We start from the raw sequence: 22,314 nt of genomic DNA on the forward strand, positions 1-22,314 counted from the left end.
GGATTAGGCCCTCATATCTCTGTCTGGCTACATTATCATCAATAACTCTACCAACACTCAAAATATTGATGTGCAGGCAAAGAAAAGCTCATGAAAGCAGCTACATTAAAACAAGTTATTGTTATTATCACTCTGATGGGCAGTATGTGAAGACCCCATCAAACTTGAAATGTTGTTGCTCCTGTGGGCGCTCATGTCTCTCTTGGGGGGGTGGGGGTGTCCCCTAGCTCGACCCAAATTATTGTATAATGTATTGTATAATGTGTAAATATATATAGGAGAACACGTGTCACTTTAGTATAATAGCAAAAAAGACACAGCCCTCTCCTTCTTTATTCAAACATGAGAATAACACAGGGTCGCTTTTTTGATGAAACCATCAGACAGCAGCCTGCAGAGAGCATGCTGTCGTAGCCATGGCCACACAGATTCAGCAGCTACAGCTGGTGAAGACACTGTCATTTTATTAAAACTGCTGGTTATATTGAAATGATTCCTCGCCCCAGCTGTTACAGACAGTCTCTTTGGATTAGAATGAGCTTTTTGATTGTTAGCCTTGATCAACATTAATGTGAATCTCTGAATATTATATTTATCAATTTGACTCCTTGAGATTATCTCTAGCTATTGTGCTCTTTTATCTGTGCACAGGAAAGCACCCGGTGTCTGCTCTCATCGAGTTGTGTAACAAGAGACGGATAATGCAGCCAGACTTTGTCATGGTTCATCACAGTGGTCCTGACCACCGCAAGAACTTCCTCTTCAAGGTGGGTGCTCTTGATTCTGTGCGTCAGTCCTTTCTATGAGCTGCTTACATGTTGGACCACAGAGGTTGGTCTACACGGCTGAGAGTTCTGTGATATTCTCAAAGCTTTAAGTTTGATTTACTTCATCTGACAACATTAGTGAGTGTGAATGTGCAGCCATGATGTACAGTGATGGTTTGAACTAAATGCTATACAATCAGCATGATGACATCAGTCATCATGCTAACATGCTAATGCTAAGAAGATATAAGGTTTCCCATGTGTAACCTGTTTGCTTAGCATGTGAATATCTTTGAGAAACCTCCTGTTAAAGGTAATATGTGTTATAAAGTATTGGACACATTCAAAATCTGACTTGATAGTGGCACTATGGGAAAAGTCAGGAGATCACCAAACATGAATGTTAATGTCAAATGTCATGGTAATCCATGAAATCCAGAATTGATCCTCTCTGCAACATGAATCCATCAAACAGTTGTAGAGACATTTCTGTCCAATCAGAGAAGTCCTCCTCTGGGCACCACGTCTGGGCAGACCAATCGCTGTTGAGATCAGTTTGAACCAAAGTGGTGGACGGAACAGCTGACAGACCAATGTCACCAAATCATTCCATGTGGTGGACAAAACAAAGTTATAACTTCTCTCTGTCTTTGTGGTGACTTGTTCTATATGTTGTTGTAAAGGGAGAGAGCTGAATACAGTTGTTCCTTTCTTTGTAAGCCTGAAGGATTCCAGTTGAATGTGTCTTTCTCACTCCATCCCACAGCAGCAACAGAAGACCATGCTTCATTTGCAAATATGTTTCCTGTAGATGCAGGTCATTTTCATAATGTTACAAATGTGTATTTATTGACCACCATTATTAACTGACCATTAAAGTCCATGTGATCAGGTTCAGACCAGTGATTGACATGAATGAGCACAGTCTTGTCTCTCTTCATAGTGCCCAGCTCACTGTGTGGGACTGGATTTAAAATAGCAACAGTCAGCTAAAAAGAGTGTTTTGAATAGATGTATGACGTTTCCTCCCCTCCACTAACCTGTGTTCTCATTCACATGCTGTATGTATTTATTGTACCCTATGATGGTTGAATTCTAATATTGAATCATTTATCCATATGTTGTGTTGTCTCCAGGTCACAGTGAATGGCGTGGACTACCAACCCCAGACAGCTAGTCCCAATAAGAAACATGCCAAGGCCATGGCAGCTACAGTTGCACTGCAGGCTCTGGGAGAGGTGATACTGAAGATAATAATACAAGCAGTTGGCAATTTATAGGGGGGGGGGGGGGGGGGGGGGGGTGGGGGGGGGGGGGGGGGGGGGGGGGGGGGGGGGGCTGACATTGGGACATGCTGCCAGGCTATCAGAGGGCTGAATAGAGTCAGACAAGCATTCACACCTCCTTTGTCTTATTATCTCCTGTTTCAGAGGGTAGTGTCATCCTCCGTGAGCCTGTAGCATCGACAAGATGATCAGTCTGGGTCAGACTAAAGTTAGCACAGGAGTCCTCTGTTATATTGAGACATGGTGTTGAATTGAATGCTGATGGAATCACCTCTTTACATGTAGCTGCAGCCCTGTCAGAGAGACATGGAGTGTAGACACAGTGTAGTCCTGTAGTAGGAGTTTAAAAGTGATTAAGGGCTTCAGATCATCAGTTGGCCCCATACTCGCATACATATGACCTTTCCCTCAGCCTCAGCTGTACTGTTTGGTGCAGAACATTATGAACATGTTAGCCAGCTCACACACATAATGAGTCACTGTGTCTGATTTGAACTCCTGTTGATGTTTCTGACTGCTGCAAACAAACCCACATAACGCAAAGTGTCTTGTGTTTCTATGACATTAGCTCCGGCATAGCTGCATATTAGGAGGATTAATACAGGGTTAGGCTGTTTTCAAGCTAATATGATTCAATCATCTAGTGATCAGTCAAACCACACCATAAGTATTCTGTCTGAGTCCTTAACCTCCATCAGGACAGTCAGAAGGTGTGTTCTCACACTACCTGCTCAACCTGAAGTAGCAACAGATGCACATTAACTTTGATGTTTTTTATTATTATTAAGCAGTTTAAAATGACTTAAAGGCTTTACTAAACACAGATTTAGTTGTTTATTATTTAAAATATTGGTGTACATTTACAAAGTGTTTTTGATGTGCTCATCATGAAATATCGGATTAATTCAATGGCCATTTATATTCCACTGCTCTTAATTTGTCCCGTTTAGGTTCCTGCTGATGGACCAGGACTCTACACCGGCCCCGTCTTCACTGCTGCTTCCACTGGCCCCCTGTTCTCTACATAGACATCCACTATAGTGGGACTGACACATTCTGCATAGAGTCCCTCAGAATAACACTCTGGTGACTTATTGATACAGTGTACTGAACAACGAGAAACGGCTCTAGTTCCAGGACAGAGAGAAGATCTTTGTATGGAGGCCACCTGGGACCAAATTTATATCCACAAAATCACATTTTCTGTTAAAGTCACACTCATGACAGGGGGGGCAAATGTATTTTTGCCAGGTGTTTAAGATTGGGGGAAAAGTGTCTCCATCATATCAGGTGGATGGCATGTATGTATGTATGTATGTATGTATGATGATGACGACATGTATGATATAGTAGCATTTCAGCCTGATATACTGTATATTAGCTGACCAATACTTGCGTCTATCCCGAGAGCAGGCAGTGGTTTGTTGTTGGTACCAGCATAGCAGGGCTAAGTTGTTTGTCTTGTGGGTTAACCTCTCTGTTGGTCCTGATGTTACATTTGTGACCTGGCCTCCGCTAACAAAGTGTTTCTCATACAAGAGACTTTATGGAACTAACCCTCTAAATTGTGTAAAACTGAATAAAGATTATATTTATGTTATGTAGTAGAGGAAGCCACATTATGTTTTCTAGCAACAATACCTGTGTTGAATGTTATTTAAGTTCCTTTGGAGTGTCACCAAAGCCCCCACCCCCATTTATAAGACTGGAGGGTGCAGACCACCATCTCTGCCCTCCAAGAGTTGTGGCAGCTGGCAGCGCAAGTACCCAACCAACCAGCAGCAGTCCCCGATGACACCCTCACCGTCTTCCCATTTCCAAACACTGCCACATGGGTTTGATATTGCACAGGACAAGGAGCGCTGCTGCTGAGCATCGACGCTGGGTCTCTGCTGGATCCCAGTCTTCTGCTTGTGTAAAATCATCATTTGCTCTTTTATTTTCATGAAAAATCTGATAAATGCCTGCACGTTTTGCTGATGGGCGGTCAATTTTGACCTTCATTTGTGAAGAATTGTCACATCCCAAATGGATATAACATGACCACTGACTCTAAATGTGAAGAAAGTGATTGATATTCTAAATATCGTAATGCAGATGTGGCGATTATTCCTAATCTGACCACCTTGTATATCTGACCAAATTAAGATATCTACTGTAAATCATCTTAAAGGGTCTTTGGTGTTTTTCCACCTGGATCCTGTTTTGTGTCTTAGTGACTAATGGGCACAACTATTAGTGAAACTGGTCCAGTGTTGAGGGAGGAAACGGGCTGTGATGTAATCAATGTACGTCCACTAAAGGTGCTTGTTGTTTCCACTGTCAGATTATTATTAGAAGAGTCAAGATTATGGAAAGAACCTTACAGAGAAATAAAACCTTTTCTTTACCTTTTGCTTGATCCGTATGTTATTGTGTCTAACCAAGTCTTGCTGTTGTCCCCGTCAGTCACTAAGACACAAAAACATGAGAAAATAGGAGCCTGGTTAAAAAATACATAAATTACCCTTCATGGATAAGTGAAGTCTATTTCTTATTGTCAATAAATTCCATGAAGAGACCAAAGCCAACAAAAGGTACATGAGTGAGTGTATCAAAGGCTGACAGATCTTCCTCTGTGCCGTACAGCTCTATTCTTGTCCAATTCCTTTACAAATAAATCACTGAGCCTCACTGTTGGACTGCTGACATGTTCCTTCATCACCATGAACACACACTGGTTTATATCGACTCAATTGCACATACACCGTCCTGCTACCACAATTACTCTCTAGAGCACCAAATGGCCTAAAGATATCCATGTTGATATCTAACTTCAATTATCATTATCATTAATTATAAATACAAGGTTATGTTTTTCTATAAATGTGTTTGTTGTCCAAGAGAATGTAAGAATGTGGCAAAAATATTTCCAGAAAATCAACATCTATTTGGGAAACTTTGACCGCTTATTTACAGAGTTTAGTTATGAGATAATGTAAATTGTTGACCATCAAACTCATTAAAAACCAGATTGGGGGACATCTCAATTTGCTTATTTCTGTTCATAGGAGAGTTCAAGAGAGCAGCCTTTAATCCGACCGACACACTCCTTTATTTGCCCTGTGCTGCAGATCCATCCGCTTTGAAACCACCAAACAGTTTTACACCAAAACAAGAAAATTAATCAACTCAGGTGTCGCACCACTCCAAGTCAAATTTCAAGTCTTTGAACTAGTCCAAGTCAAGTCTCAAGTCTTTGATCTCTAGAGTCTGAGTCAGGTCTCAAGTCTTTGATCTCTAGAGTCTGAGTCAAGACTCAAGTCTTTGATCTAGAGCAGAGGTAGCCAACACGGTGCCCGCAGGCACCTGGTCGCCCGCACGGACCACGTGAGTCGCTCGCAAGGCATGTTCTAAAAATAGCACTAGTCACCATGGAGCTCCGTCTAAAAAAATAACTTAATGTTCTTTTTGAATCAAAAATCCGAATTGCAGACGCTTCCCGTTGGAACCGGAGTTGCCACCCCCGCCGCGAGCGCACCCCGTCGTCAGGTCCGTCAGTCCTCGGAACAGGCCACGGGGCAACAACTCGTGGGTGGCGGGGGTAGAGGCGAGGCAACGCAGTACGATCGAAAAGGCCCAGGCTAGAGGTTTGAACGCGGGCGCCCAAAGACGCTCGCACACCTCGGCTATAGATGAGACTTTTTACTAGTTTCTTCGTGAAGACAAATGTTCCATTAGAAAAGCTGGTGTCGGTGACAACAGACGGGGCTCCTACTATGACGGGTCGGCATGCAGGCTTTATTGTGCAATGCAAAGGTGATCCCGACTTCCCAAAATTTGGTGATTAGAAACCTACTAATGTAATAGGATTCATTAAAAAATGTGAGAATTGATTTTTTTATCTTACATAACTGATCAGTTGTGTAAACATGGGACAGAGTTCATGATTTGTTCAAAAATGTTACAAAGGTAACAAGACATGTTTTGATTTTCTAAAATTTTTTCGAAGTGATAATTTGTACAAAAATATAACAGGTGTGATTTTGAACAAAATACACAATCATTGTTGTTAATTATTGTGAGGAATAATTAACATTGACATTTGATCAGACAGTCTCTTCATATACCGTATATTATTATTATTAAAAGGTGATCTGTGCAACTTTGTTATTCAGGAGGTTTGTATCAAAAAAGTAGCTCTTCGTACTACTCAGTACCCTTGAAGTAGCTTTCAGTTTCAAAAAGGTTGGTGACCCCTGATCTAGAGTCTGAGTCAAGTCTCAAGTCTTTGATCTCTAGAGTCTAAGTCAAGACTCAAGTCTTTGATCTCTAGAGTCTGAGTCAAGTCTCAAGTCTTTGAACTAGAGTCCAAGTCAAGTCTCAAGTCTTTGAACTAGAGTAGGGAAGCTAGGACGACGGTGGCTCGTATAGAAACGGGAGGACAGAGGGAAGCTAGGACGACAGTGGCTCATAGGGACGTCAGATTAGACCAATCCCTCGGCATAATTGATAGGAATTTATATCTGTGTTATTTTAAACCTCCAGGAGATTCTCCTTATTTTGAAGACATTTTTGAAACTCTTCATTCAGAAACCGCCTATCCCCAGGCTGAGGGGAATGTACTTCTAACTGTATATCTAAACCAACCAACAGGAATTGAACCTGATGTCATCAACCCACAGGGCAACCACCATATGTTTGGTGAGATTCATATACTCCTCAGCTCTTGGGTCTAGTGTAGTAGTCATTGTCGTGCTGGAAGACCCATCCACGACCCATTTTCAGTGTCCTGGCTGAGGGAAGGAGGTTGTCGCCCAAGATTTCACAGTACATGGCCCCGTCCATTCTCCCTTCGATGCGGTAAAGTCGTCCAGTCCCCTTAGCAGAGAAACACCCCCAAAGCATAATGTTTCCACCTCCATGCTTGACGGTGGGGATGGTGTTCTTGGTGTTATAGTCAGCATTTCTCTTCCTCCAAACACGGCGAGTCGAGTTTTTGCCAAAGAGCTTGATTTTGGTCTCATCTGACCACATCACCTTCTCCAAAGCCTTCTCTCAATCATTCAGGTATTCATTGGCAAACTTCAGACGGGCCTGTATATGTGCCTTCTTGAGCAGGGGGACCTTGCGGGTGCTGCAGGATTTTAATCCATTACGGCGTAGTGTGTTAGTGCTTTTCTTGGTGACTGTGGTCCCAGCTGTCTTGAGATAATTAACAAGTTCCTCCCGTGTAGTTCTGGGCTGATCCCTCATCTTTGTCATGATCATTGATACCCCACGACCGGGAGATCTTGCTTGGAGCCCCAGGCCGAGGGCGTTTGATGGTCATTTTGTGTTTCTTCCATTTCCGAATAATCGCACCAACAGTTGTCTCCTTCTCACCAAGCTGCTTGCCGACGGTCTTGTAGCCCATTCCAGCCTTTAGCAGGTCTACAATCTTGTCCCTGACGTCGTTAGACAGCTCTTTGGTCTTGCCCATGGTGGAGAGGTTGGAATGTGATTGATTGATTCTGTGGACAGGTGTCTTTTATACAGGTAATGAGTTGAGATGTGGAGTACTTTCTTAAATTGAGAGGACTAATCTAACCGATTCCATTATCCGAACCGCTCATCCTATTCTGGAGCCGATCCCCTCTTGCTGTGAGGTGACAGTGCTAGCAACTACACCACCGTGCAGCCACACAATCAAATGCAAATCAATTTATAACTTTTATATGATGTGATTTTCTGATTTTTTTTTCTGTTGATATTCTGTCTCTCACTGTTAAAATAAACCTACCATTACAATTATAGATGGTTCATTTCTTTGTCAGTGGGCAAACTTACAAAATCGGCAAGGGATCAAATAATTATTTCCTTCACTGTAAATGAACTTGCTGTTCAGTCCTCGATAGAGAGGTGAAGAGTTGTGTTTTATGCTTCTACTGTCTCTTACTGAACAACAACAGCTGGATATAATAGAAAAGTTCTGTCACAACTGGGCCCTGGCAGTAAATATGAAGAAAACTAGCGTCACGTTTTATACCAGTTTACCATAAATAACCATACCATTGAAAATAGTACGGACCGTCTTGGTGAAGAGGGAGCTGAGCCGGAAGGCAAAGCTCTCAATTTACCACTCGGTCTACGTTCCTACCCTCACCTATGGTCACAAACTCTGGGTCATGACCGAAAGGACAAGGTCACGGCTACAAGCGGCCGAAATGAGTTTCCGCCGTAGGGTGGCCGGGCTCAGCCTTAGAGATAGGGTAAGGAGCTCGGTCATCAGGAGGGAGCTTGGAGTAGAGCCGCTACTCCTTCGCGTCGAAAGGAGTCAGCTGAGGTGGTTCGGGCATCTAATTAGGATGCCTCCTGGACGCCTCCCACTGGAGGTTTTCCAGGCACGTCCAACTGGGAAGAGACCCTGGGGAAGACCCAGAACACGCTGGAGAGATTACATCTCCCAGCTGGCCTGGGAACGCCTCGGGATCCCCCAGAATGAGCTGGAACATGTTGCCGGTGAGAGGGAGGTCTGGGTCAGCCTGCTTGGCCTGCTGCCACCGCGACCCGACCCCGGATAAGCGGAGGAAAATGGATGGATGGATGGATGGATGGATGAAAATAGTAAGAGTTATAGCTACCTTGGTATAACCACAATAGCATCAGGGAGTTTCAACATGGCAGTGAATGCACTAAAAGAAACGCAATGAAGAGAACATCTGAAATTTCCAAATTCCACTTAAAACATGTCTTAGAATAAGTGACTAGCCACCCCTCAGACACACTAGCACCAGTCTCGCAACAACACTGCTCTCCAAACACCAATCAGAGTCAAACTCATTAGAACACTATGTAAAGAAAATAAAAGACAAAGTAGATCAGAATGTTATCTGGAACTAAAAAGAGATGATTGACAGTCAGAATCTCTCTCTACTGTTAGATATGGAAAGCAGAGACACATCCTCATCTTCAGTATGTGGTCACTGTGGGTAAAGTGAGGCTGAGATAGAAATGCACGTCCTCCAGCATTCAATAAGGAACATGTATTTTGATCAATTTAGTTTGGTTTGAGTTTAATGAACTCTCAACGTTAAAAATAATCCTCGGAGAAGGAGACAAGGAAGATCTTGCTGCTCAATATGTATCAACACACACAAACACAAACACACACACACACTTGTTATTGTGTACTTTTTATTTTGATGCTTTGGCAAGATTGTTTGTTATGCCAATAATACCACACTAGAGAGAGAGAGAGAGAGAGAGAGAGAGAGAGAGAGAGAGAGAGTAGTATGAAGTCCCCCCCCCCACATTTGCACCATTGTGGGTGAAGAAGCTGACAGGATAACATCAAACTCAGACATGGTGAGTTCTTCTTCATCGTATTTTGACAGATTGAAGACTTTGTCTAACAAACCCCGGTGGAGATCACTCTGACAGTCACCAAAGCTATTTTATGAAGATGCAACATTGCCAAAATGCAGATTGTGTATAGATGCTTTTGTATAAATAAATGTATAATTGTTGAGGTTTTGACAGGAGCAAAGGAATGCTGTTGTTGTTCTCCCCTCTAGTAAAAGTAGGTGGAGCACAGATATCATACCAGACACAACTACACTCTTCAATCACGTCTAAAATGTCAGCCACTTCTGTTTGGTATCAGATTTGTGCTATGAGTCAAATGAGGTTTACATATATGTTCTCAGTTACAAACTGTCAGACTGTGCCAACGTGTGTGATCATAGCTGGGCACCACTGTCAGACATTCAGTGCAGGCAGACAACGAGGAGGATATGCAGCTACATTCTCTCTCAGTGGCTAGTGCCACAACACAAAATGTGAAAAATGTATTCATTTTTTTGTCAAATATAAAAAACTTTATTTGTAAAACTGTATTACCGTGGAGAAGCAGATTTGTAAATAAGGAAATACAGTAGAAGAAATCACAGCATTGAACTGTATTAGTGTGTCGATGGTGTTGGTGTAGGAGCTGCTTCTGATGCAGTGATTACGACTCAGGATTCACAGACTTTGGATCTCTTGTGAAGATGTGTATCACAACTCCAGGCGACGAGCTGAAGTCACTCACTCACATCTCCAGCAGATAGTTTTCTTTGATTTGCTTTCAGAAATGGAGCTCTTGAAACTTTTCACAGATCACGCGGCTCTTGCCAAGCTTTTCTGGGTGGATGTCACTTGATTTCTTCTTCTGGGATACTAACACACTATATTCTTCTCTGAGGCCGTGCAGTCTCTAGAGATTATACATGCACTGTTGTCTGGTACAGTAAGATGGAATTCTACCTTAAAGCAGTGTCAGCAACACCCTTGAGTCTGATTCCTTCTTTCATTTCACCTTTTGAGAGATGAGGAATCATCTGAAGCTCTCTTGTTCAAGTCAAATTCAAGTGCTTTGATGATCTATTTTATTTGTGCTTTACTAACATGGGGACTCACTCCATTGGCATCACCATAATTCATACTTTCCAATACAGCCCAAGTGACTCTTCTGAGTTAAAGACTGACTCAGATTCACATTCTTTTGAAGAGCTTGAGCTCAGTCGTAGCCAAGGAAGAAGCCAACGTCACATCTTTGGCCGTGCTCCAGGCTTTGGAGCCTGTGTAACGGTTACTGGTATTTTATTACATCTCTGCGTGAAAGAGTCACTTTCCTTGGCCCATAGGAATAGGACAGGAATAGGAAGGGCTAGAAGCTTGGTGACATAGTGACTCGCAGCGCTAGTTGGTGAACAGCTATAGCTGGCTAGCTCACCGCTAACTCGCACTAGTCGGTCACAATAGCTCCCGGAGCTTCTCTCTATTTTCTCTGAACTTCTGTTATTTCCTCGTGGCGTTATGTTTACCCACGCACTCAACAAAAAGTTCATTAAGAGGGAAAAGAAAGGTCTCTGAGCCAAGAAGTGTGAGTTAGCATTGAGTCCTGTCTCGTACACCTGTATGCCAACCATGTCTCTGGAGAGCAGTTCTGTCACGAGTTATGTTTTAAATTAGTTATTTATTCTGTTTTATTGAGATGTTCCCTGTGTCTTGCACTTTATTTCCTGCTTTGTCTGTCGTACCCCTGTGATGGTCTGCCCTTCCCCTAATTAGACACTGCTGCGTTCAATCACCTGCACCTCCTCAGTCTGCTTCACTTCACTTTCTGCCCCTGTCTGTTCCTCTCGTGATCGTCTGCCCCACCCTTAATTGTAACCTGCTGTGTCTAATCACCTGCACCTTCCCTGTGTATTTAAACCCTGTGTGTCCCTTGGCTCAGCGTTCGTTCGTCTTTGGTGTAACCTGGTCCGTCTTTCATCTGCCTGCCATTTCCTCCTGGTACGTTTAGTGTCTGCTCCACGTTGCCGTGTTCCCTGTTTCTTTGGATGTTTTATTTTCATGGACTTGTGGTTCACACATTTTTGTGTTGAATACTTTTTGTTACAATTAAACCCACAATTATCCAACCCTCCGTTTCCCTGAGTCTCCCTGCATTTGGGTCCAGCCCTTTCTTTTCTGCAAAAACCTTACAAGTTCACTGGGACATAGAAGCTTAAATAAGAGTGAATGGTGCAACACATCTTGGACTCCCCAGCTCTCTGTTCCCTCAAAGTTCAGCTCTGTCAAGAAGTATTTGTTGGTCAACAGCGCTCACCAAAGTTCTCTCTACATGGAACATTTGCACAGATTAATTTTGCCTCCTTGAGTAAATCCTCTGATTGTTTCCATTCTGTTGGAATTGTGGTGCAAAATGTCATGATTTTAAATGCTGGTGTGCGCAGGCTCGACAAGATAATTGTATTTCTTGAAGTTTTGTGTGTGGCCACAACTTGTAGCAGTGGTCTTATTGGAGAGACACAATTACTGAGGGGAGTACAGCTGTTGCCTGTAGTACCTCATGCTAACATTATCCCGTCATAATATCCTGAACGTAACCCGAACTAAAGCTGAAGGGGGCGTGGCGTGAGGTGCTACAGGCCGCAGCTAGACCCTATTCTAGTTACTTGGTGGAATTCATCTTATTTTCTTGATATGGAACAGACTTTTCATATCCCTGTATACATGGTGATTTTGCAATGCGAGATAAGCACCACCCAACAGTGTGATTTCATGATACCATGTGATGTATTGATAGCTAAAGCTAATTTTCCTCTGTAGGCAGGGCACAATGAAAATCAAAACTTTCACTTACTGACAGTGATTGTTCAACAAACTACAATAAAGAATGTTTTAATATATTTTTATAAATCTTTGGACAGGAACACAAAGAACTCAGGAGAGGGGAGTGTTAATGTTTGCTGTGTGCTTATTGTATGTTGTGTTATTGTTTCAGTTGTAGGTGTAAGATATTTGATACACTGGTGTTAATTGTATAGTTTTCATTTGTTGATTATTGTCAATTTGCATACAATTGTAAATATTGTGTAGCCAAGGTTAGTAGAGGACATGCCATCTTAACTTCTCCAGCACCTCTTGATTTTATGAAGTGAAGGCCATGTATGTTTACACTGCTGTTACATGCTCAATGAATTGATTTGTGACATTGAATAGTTCAATGTTTAATTATAAAGTTAAATGTTTGTGTTCTTTGCAGTACGGGTTCATCAACAGCTGCCTCCAGTCTCTGGTGATGGACAGGTTTGGCCGGGAGACCTGGGACAAACTCAGGTCTGGACACACACACACATACATAGATGAGTACACACACTGGTATATAGTATGATGGCTGTCAGTACTGCTTTAATAATGGTGCAGGTCTTTGCATAGCTCTCTACCAGGGGTCCAGGATTCCTTCATGACCTACATGGTTTACGACGACATGGTAACTCTAAGCCTGGTGCAGGAGGCCTGTTCACTGCTGGGTAAGAGTGCACATTCCTCTAGTGTTTCCATTCATTGTGGTGCTGTAGACGTCCATTGCTTTTTGTTGTGTTTCTGTTTTCATATCAGACATCAGATTCTCTGAGCAAACGTCAGTCTGACTAGCTGATTATGACATACCTCGTTGAGAGTAGCTCCATTGGGACCTGATTTATGTCTCTTTTCCATCAGCTCAGTGTGAAATTTGAATTTTGTGTGAAAATTGAGAAATTCAATATGTATCTTAACATATAAATTAGCCCCACTTAGGAACCAATATGACACCAGAAAACCAGCAGAGCAAGATCCCCTGAAATTCCATCTCCTGTCTAGGTTCTCCTTTTTTTTGTATTCGATTACAATTTGCCAAACTGGCGCCGCTGGCTGGCTTCCAGCTGTCCAGTACTGTTTCTACTCCAACAGTGGCAGGTGTAACGATGTGACAGTGGTTCTACAGCACTGTTCTCCTGATCTGGTATCTTTCATTATGAACTGTAAACCCTTTTACTCCCCCGTGAGTACTGGTCGGTGTTTACATGCTGCTGCAGGGCAACGTGCAGGAGGCACAGCGGACACTGTGTCCATGTCTATAGAAGATGGAAAATAATAATTTCATTATGGTCAAAATATGTCAAAACTATGGAGGAGCACAGTATTTAATTCCCCCTCTTCCCTGAATGGGCGTTTGATGTCTGAAGTGAACAGAGAACAGCAGAGAGCGGCTCTAGAGGTCAAATCCATCCGGAGTGTAATGAGTGTTGAGGAGGGTCTCAGAGCAAGGTGAGGAGTAAAGGATCTGTATTACATGTTGTGTTAGCTCTACGTATACAGAGCTACTGTTTGTATCTGTGATGCCTCCCTCAGTGTACAGCAAGATGTTTACACTGGATGGGGATTTTAAGCCAACATTGTATTCAGGCACAATATTTCTTCGAAGCATGCCGTCATATTTAGCTGAATCAATGAGCTAAACGGACACTTTCCATAAATGTGCTTACATATTTAGTATTGATAGTTTGAGTAAAAAGCACAGATTTGTTTCACAAACGTAGTGCAATAAATCTGGAAACCGAATTAGTACAGTAAAGTAATTTAAACGTATTGTTTACATATTGTTTAACATGTGGTTTTCTGTTCTATTTTCAGTAAATAATATTTTGTATGTAGGTGTCTGAAGTGTGAACTGACCAAAGTGTTAACAATGTCCCCAATGAAATCCATCAGCTGACACATAGAGCTTGTTTACATCTCATTACTGCCCTCAAACAGAAGGCAGTGGAAAATGCTTTTTTCTTTGGTTAAGTTACAGAATATGCTGCTTACTTCAGCACAAATATGTATTTGTTACATCCCATGGTAGTTCTGTTTGAATGTAAGAGATAGAAGAAATACATTCATATAATTGACTTTTACAGTATATGTGAGAATATGACACACTACACATTTGTAAAGGATGAGCAGTTTTCACAACACATGTATTAATACGTGCATAGATGATCTTTGGCCCCTAACTGATAGATTATGAAACTAAATCAAATGTAAATCATAACTGTTTATTCACAGCTTGCTAAGCTCTTCCCAAGGGTCTGATTTTCTAGACTGTATACTTTTGGGAATATGCTGTGATTGAATATCAACTTGCTGTGGAACAGGTGTGCACTGGGTGGCCAGACCACAACAAGATAAGTGATGTCTTTTTATCTCTCTGAAGCTCTGTGACAGCCTTCCTCTGTGTGTGTTCATGTTTCAGATGTCTCTGCCGAGGTTTTTCTGAAGCTTTTTGGAGAGCATTTCTTTCTTTTCTGTAAGCAAGCGGGCTATGACACCATGCTGAGGACACTGGGAGGAAGTCTCATTGAATTCATTGGAAATCTGGACGCTCTCCACAGTTACCTGGCTCTGTCCTATCAGGTGTGCTCATGTGTGTCATTATCATCCTGTTAGCCAACTCCTCCTCCTGCTCTAAAGAAACAACCACACCCAAGAGTTGGAGAGCATAAAGAGTGAGAATTAGACTTTCATCAGGTGGACACAATGTTGTCCAGCAGCTCTATAAATAGAAGCTGAGGTATCGCCGAACATCACAAAGTTGCTCGTGTAGTTTTCTGGAACACTAGTTCCTCAGCAACTCTTCTCTTTCTCCTGCTCTAACCAACTCTTTTTAAATCGAGAGCTTCCACCAATCATTCAGCCATCTACACTTTTACTCTCTGCAATCAAGTTAAATCCCCCTTTTTGAGTCAATTAACTTGTGCACAGTATCCATTATGCTAACATGAGAAGTGCTAACCCAGAGACACTGAAACACCTTGAATGCTTCACGGAGATCAATACCACCAGACTCACTGCACAGCAGCCTGTACAGATTAGAACATCACACTGACAACATATACACTGGAAATCACTATAACCCACTAACAGCACACACACACCTCACAAATGGGCCTCTAACAATCCACAGACACACACTACACATCACACACACCTAGAGCCATAGAGCCCATTGACTTTGGATGATGGTTTTCACTCACTGACCTTCACAACACAAGTTGCTCTGTACATTCATCTCCAGTACACTAGTGTCATGCAGCCATATCTCCATTCCAGCACTAGTTACCTCCTGCATGCTCATATTAGATAAGACCCACCCTCTTTAGATGAAGCCAATCAAATGATAAACAGGGAAATACTTGAGGACAATGTTAATGTCCTGGTCCGGCTGAGTCGGTCATTAAATCGACTTTGACTCAACAAAACAGGTGGGGCCAATGCTTTATATAGTCTCATAAAAGATGAAACTGAAGAGGAGTACGGTCAAATCCCAGAGCTCCAGCACTGTCAACATGTGACCTGGACCTTTGGGATCATTTCATGTTCCAACACATCAAATTTAACAGTGAAGTAGAGGTTGAGCCCAGAACAACAATGTAATATGTTGAGTCCTCCAGTATCTTGTATGCGGTCCACTTTTAGACCTCTAAATATGTAGACTACTGAGAGACACTACTGCATTTTTATGAATTGAAGTGTATACTGAATCTGAACCATCCTTCCTGTTAAGGAAATGAATGCACCGTCTTTCCGAGTGGAGATGACTGACGATGGGAAGATGCTGCTTCACTACTACTCTGACAGGAAGGGCCTGCACCACATAGTACCTGGTAAAACTATCCACACTTCCTCAAAGCGCTGCCTTGATCCTGATCTTAAATGTTCTTTATAGTAAAAGAAATGTGATGACCGATAATACCGAAGATATATTAAAAACATATTGCACCAACGCCATCCATGAAGGGGAAATTATTGAAAAAGTAATCGCATTACTTTACAGGGTGGCATGGGACAAAACCCATCTCCCTCCTGTCCCAACAGGCCACACTTGTTAGAGAGATTAAGGTTCCACCTATCTGTCAGAGACCATGATGAGTTGAGTTGACAGATGGTGATGTTATTTCCCCTCTTTGTAAGAACACAACTTGTCTTGGTTATCAAAAAACCTGGGAATAAAAAATGAATAAATCTATCAGTCTCCCTCTTGTTGCAACTTGTTGTTCTGATCTCTTTTTAAATAGACATATCGGTCTCCTTATTCAGTGATCTGTCTCCTTGGCTGCTTGAAGATGGGGCTTCTGTTGTTGTGTCTTGGCCACCCACTGACAGGGCATAACATGCATCAGGGGCTTGTCCTTTGACTTTTCATCTTGTGGTTTGGATTGATGGTATGTTAAAGCAGACAAAAAGTGGATCTTAACTCTCGTCTCGTCTCGCTGCGATTATGGGTCAGCGGCCCGTTCCCAGGGTGTCCAATACCGCGTTTTGTCCCGCCCCTCAGTGTCTCATACCAACGCACAAGGCAGGCTCTCACGTAATTACAGTGTCAACCCATCCCAGTCACTAGATGAGAGAATGCTCAGAGAGCGTGATGTAGTATAAAGACCAAAAAAATGCTGTTTCAAGCTGTTTCTGCAAGATGGCGCCGTGCCAGCGGCTGCCTGTTGCAGCAGCTCCGTGTGTGTGTGTGTGTGTGTGTGTGTGTTCTAATTTTTTGTATTTTTTCCACTATTTCCCCTCTCCTTTAGTTCTTTTCCCTTCACGTTTAGTTTAAGTTACGGTCAGACAACGGACCGTAACTTTTTCTTAACTTTTCTAGTGGCTTTTCTGTTACTTTTCTCCCTCTTTGTAACGGAGAGCCACACACAATGAGCGGGGCCATTGTTTACTCCTGCATTCAGCTGATTGCGCTGAGCAAACCGCGGCTGCTGCCCGGCGCCAGGCCTGAGATCCCGGCGGAGCTACGGAGAAGGGCTCGGGGCTGCAGGTCGGGTGCTAAGTGGAGGGCGAAGAGGAGGAAATGTAAACCTTCAGTACCGGCGATTGTAACCAGGAACGTGAGGTCTTTGGCAAATAAGACAGACAAACTCGGCACGCTGGTATAGACCGAGAGGGACTTCCGTGAGTGTAGCGTCATGTGTTTCACTGAGACATGGCTGCATGCGGATTTTCCGGATCACAGTGCGTCACTTCCCATCTTCAGGACTGTTCGGGCGGACAGAGACGTTGTACAGAGTGATAAGAAGAGAGGTGGCGGGATTGCTGTGTATGTGAACGAGAGGTGGGGCAATCCCGACCGTGTGTAAAGGAACGCTTCTGTAGCCCGGACATTGAACTGTTAGCTGTGGGGATGCGTCCATATTATTTGCCGAGGGAGTTCACGTCTGCCATTGTTGTGGATGTGTACGTCCCGCCATCAGCTAACGCAGAGAAAGCAGTGGACACCATCCACTCCACTGTGTCTGGACTGCTGAGTCAACACCCTGGTGCGTTTTTGACAATTACTGGAGACTTTAACCACACCACTCTGGATAAAGCTCTGCCAACTTTCCACCAGTATGTTGACTGCCCCACTCGGAACAATAAAACTCTGGACCTACTGTATGCTAATGCTAAGGATGCATACAGTGCTACTGCCCTACCCCCGCTTGGCAGGTCCGATGACAACCACCACCGACACTATGACCCCCCTCCCCCCCCTCTCTGTGACGACAAGGGAAGGCTGCAGGACCTGATGGCATCAGCCCCAGGGTCCTGAAGACCATTCAGCTGGCTGATGTTCTGCAACATCTCTACAACCTGAGCCTGAAGCAAGAGGAAGTCCCGGTGCTGTGGAAGACGTCGTGCTTGGTTCCTGTACCTAAGACGACACCATCTGGCCTCAATGACTACCGACCAGTTGCCCTCACATGTCATGTGATGAAGGTGCTGGAGAGGCTGGTCTTGGCCCACCTCCGACCGCAGGTGAAATCTTCACTGGACCCTCTGCAATTTGCATACCAGCCTCATGTGGGAGTGGACGACGGCATCATCTACCTGCTGCAACGAGCTCAGTCGCACCTGGACGGATCCGGTGGCTCTGTGAGAATCACTTTCTTTGATTTCTCCAGTGCATTTAACACCATCCAACCAGTGATGCTGAGTGAGAAGCTGCGGGTGGTGGGGGTTAATGTGTCCACCGTCTCCTGGATCACTGACTACCTCACAGGCAGACCACAGTTTGTCCAACTGGGCCGTGTGCTGTCTGATACGGTGGTCAGTGATACTGGAGCCCCACAGGGAACTGTTCTGTCTCCCTTCCTGTTCACCTTGTACACCACTGACTTCCAGTACAACTCGGGGTCATGCCATCTGCAGAAGTTCTCTGATGACTCTGCAGTGGTCGGGTGTATAAGGGACGGACGGGAGGAGTACAGGGCAGTGGATGACTTTGTGGAGTAGGCCGGTAGAAATCACCTGCTTCTGAACGTGGCCAAGACCAGAGAGATGGAGGTCGACTTCAGGAGGAAGACGATGGCTCCACAACCGCTGAGAGTTCTGGGAGAGGATGTGGACATGGTGGAGTACAAGTTCCTGGGTGTCTCCATCGACAGCAGACTGAACTGGAAGACCAACATCAACGCTGTGTACAAGAAGGGGATGAGTCGACTCTTTTTCTTGAGGAAACTTCGATCCTTCAACGTGTGCAGCAAGATGTTGGAGATGTTCTACCAGTCTGTTGTGGCCAGTGCACTGTACTTCTCCGTAGTCTGCTGGGGGAGCAGCATTGGAGTCGGAGACACCAACAGCCTTAAACTGGATAAGAAGGCCGGCTCCATCATTGGCTGCAAACAAGACAATCTGGAAGAGGTGGTGGAGAGGACGACACTGAAGAAACTATTATCCATATTGGATAACCCGGACCACCCTCTCCACCACCTACTGCAGGGACAGCGGAGCACTTTCTCCAACAGACTCAACAAGCTCCGCTGTCACAAGGACAGATTCAGAAAAACATTCCTGCCCACTGCTATTAGACTCTATAATAAATCACCTCGGGCCAGATCATCGACGATGACTACATGACTACATGACATGACTACAACGCCACACGGTTGTTGCTTGTTGTTGGTGATCCTTGCTCTACTGTTTGTTTAGTTTACCTAGTTGTTAATTTAATTATTACCACTCTATTCATTGTATATACTGTGCATTTCTATTTTTTATTCTATTTTATCTTTTTATTAATCTATTCCTTCAAATTAAATATCTGCTGTTATTTTATTGTACTGTATATATTGTGCATTCCATATGTTATATTTTACTCTGTAAATTGCTGCTGCTACAAACTAATTTCCCCCTGGGGATGAATAAAGTTTATATCTATCTATTTCAACTTGTCCCAGATGCCTTGGACCATTGCTTGCCCTGTGATTCAAGTAAATCCAAACTCGATCTTAACCTGTTTTTCTAGGTTCAAGCTTGTTTCTGAGCCAGTTCTTGCAGAATTTGAGGATGAAGTTACCCTTCAATCAATATGAATGTCTCTGAACAAACCCTGTAGTAGGCTGCTATATTTACCATTTACTGCAAAGTGATCTCTCATTAACTTTATACATGTTTCCACCTTGCTGCAGGTATCATGGAGGCGGTTGCCAGAGTTTTTTGATAGCAAAGTGACCATGATGGTTCTGAATCAATCGGAGGAAGACGAGCGCACAGGGAAGAAGGAGCATGTCGTGTTTCTGGTCAAACAGACCAAGCAAGCTAGCAAGACTAGAGACCAGGACCTTTCCAGTCATAGAGGGGTGGGTGTCTGAGGGTGTGTGTGCATGGTCTGCTTCTATATGTGTTTCTAAATCTTGGCCCACCTATCCCCAGGAGGGATTATTCACAACATTGAGGGACCGGTGTGAGTCACTGGCTGGGACAAAGAGCGGCTGGGACCTGATCAGAGCTGTGGTTCTCTCAGAAAAAGGTTTACGTTATGATTTTTAAATAACCTGTGCTCCCTGACCTTATATGGCACACTGCGCTTTAGAGTGGCTGCTCGGAAGTACTGTACATAAACGGCGCTTCATCAAGTGAAGCGCCTTTCAGTCTTTGGCTAGATAGACAAGATAGGCTAACCACGTCCCGAGTTCAGCTTCGTATTTAATGCAGACATGAGACTGATATCCATCTTCTCATTTTACTCTTGGAAAAATAGCAAGTTAGTGTTTCCCAAAATGCTGAACTATACATTTAATGTATTAATAATAAAGAGAAGTTTAAATAAAGATGCTAGTGTTTGTGCTGGGTGACATGAGGCATTGTGTTCTGTGACTCCCTCATGTTAGGGTAGTCGGTCTGAATGGCAGAGATAACTACTGAATGTTACGACAGTGAATGACTATTGCAGAAAAAGTAGAAGATCTTCAGAACTCTAATTTGGATGTGAACCTAGGTTCATCTCCATACACTCTTCAGTGTAGTACAGTAATTAAACGGAGTAAAGGAAGGCCTCATGTTAACATCATGACTCTAAATTATATGAAAAAAAAACATGTAACAATACCAAGTGGAACATAGCCAACATTCTTAGTAATCCTGTTTTAAGGGTAGCTTATCTAACACTGATGGAATGGGTGTTTGATTTACTTCCCAGGCAGTCTCCATTGCACCTTCAGTCCATGTTACCCGGACAAGCTGTGGGTGGAGGAGAAGGCTTTCTGCGATGCGTTTCCCTTCCATATAGTCTTTGATGAGGATGTAAGGCTCCATTTGTCTATGTGCTTCAGCGCCATGAGAGTATGGTAGTCTTTCTTTATCAAATTCATTATCACACTTTTGGGTTTTGCTCAGACTTGTGTTTCTTCTCTCTGTTCTGGGCTGTCCATCAGCTGAAGGTGAGACAGATGGGGGTGAACATACAAAAGATTCTTTCAGGTCTCCAGGCCAGAGATGCTACGTTGGACCAAAACTTCACCATTATACACCCACAGGTAAAACATAGTCACAGAGCCAGAATTTCAGACATTTAGCAACAGTTTGGGATTGGGTGAAATGTAGCAGTATGTTAATTACAATACATCAGCAAAGAAGACCACAATGAAGTACAGTTAAGAGTGGAATGAATAGAAGAGTGCGTTAGAAAGAAATCACATCTGGGGTGACCCTGGCCAGAGTCCTGAACAACCCTGACCTGAATAGAGCACCGATGAGTCTTAAACCAAGAAGGTAATTGTCTAAACTACAGTAAGAGACTCAATTTCCTTAGTATATACATACATGCATGTGACCAAACAAGTACTCAGTCAAGTTAAACATATCAAGATTTTAGCTTTCAATCGATTTTATAGAAACTAAAATGACACCAAACCTTCGTAGTTCGACGTTAAAATCAATACGACAATTGTAGGCTTAGCCAGTTGGGTCATTCCAAATATACGTTGTTGCACCAAGGAATGTTTTTTGCCCCCTAAAATGTATTTAGAGTTCAATATGTTTAGACGCATAACCCTTACAGTCATTACAATTGAGTAGGCGCACAGACAAAATGGTGTACAACGGATCCAAAGGCACAAGCAGATGTCATATTCATTAATACTGGCTACTGAAAATCGAAAAGAGTGCAAAATGGGTCGTGATGGAGCCCAAGGCAGTCAAAATATCATATATAGCTTAAATTATTGACATGTAGATGTTTTAATATTTCCTGCTAAAAATACAATATTTTCTTTATGCCATGCCAAATTTAGGGGCTTTAACATGAACAGAATATGATATATGGTCATAAGAAGCTACGGTTGCAATTTGCCACTAGGCAGATCAGACTACAGTAGTAAATAGAGAGATATCTGATTTTGTGTGTGTGTGTGTGTGTGTGCGTGTGCGCGTGTGCGTGCGTGCGTGCGTGCGCGTATGTACACACACGTGTGCGTATGTACACACGTATGTACGTATACACGTGTGTGTGTACGTATACACGTGTGTGTGTACGTATACACGTGTGTGTGTACGTATACACGTGTGTGTGTACGTATACACGTGTGTGTGTGTGCGTATACACGTGTGTGTGTGTGCGTATACACGTGTGTGTGTGTGCGTATACACGTGTGTGTGTGTGCGTATACACGTGTGTGTGTGTGCGT

At 43.3% G+C, this 22,314-nt stretch overlaps 2 protein-coding genes across 2 annotated transcripts in view; both read left to right on the top strand.

Moving 5' to 3' along the window:
* sonb (SON DNA and RNA binding protein b) overlaps nt 1-4,933 on the top strand; it is a 33,720-nt gene extending 28,787 nt beyond the window's left edge. Inside the window, exons 18-20 of the mRNA XM_031852004.1 lie at nt 652-767; nt 1,904-2,005; nt 3,004-4,933. Coding sequence (XP_031707864.1) covers nt 652-767; nt 1,904-2,005; nt 3,004-3,081 — 296 coding nt within the window. The 3' untranslated portion in view covers nt 3,082-4,933. The remainder of the gene's footprint in view (nt 1-651; nt 768-1,903; nt 2,006-3,003) is intronic.
* A 6,048-nt stretch (nt 4,934-10,981) lies between these two features.
* The window catches only part of LOC116386123 (guanylate cyclase soluble subunit beta-2-like), a 36,604-nt gene continuing 25,271 nt past the window's right edge, over nt 10,982-22,314 (top strand). The window contains 11 exon segments of the mRNA XM_031852126.1: nt 10,982-11,009; nt 11,292-11,350; nt 12,606-12,679; nt 12,779-12,873; nt 14,622-14,782; nt 15,933-16,032; nt 19,819-19,837; nt 19,839-19,989; nt 20,063-20,159; nt 20,829-20,932; nt 21,064-21,165. Of these exon segments, the coding sequence (XP_031707986.1) occupies nt 10,982-11,009; nt 11,292-11,350; nt 12,606-12,679; nt 12,779-12,873; nt 14,622-14,782; nt 15,933-16,032; nt 19,819-19,837; nt 19,839-19,989; nt 20,063-20,159; nt 20,829-20,932; nt 21,064-21,165 (990 nt within the window).

The sequence above is a fragment of the Anarrhichthys ocellatus genome, unplaced genomic scaffold (genome assembly GCF_004355925.1).
Source record: "Anarrhichthys ocellatus isolate YVR2014 unplaced genomic scaffold, GSC_Weel_1.0 scaffold12, whole genome shotgun sequence".
NCBI classification, from domain to species: domain Eukaryota; kingdom Metazoa; phylum Chordata; class Actinopteri; order Perciformes; family Anarhichadidae; genus Anarrhichthys; species Anarrhichthys ocellatus.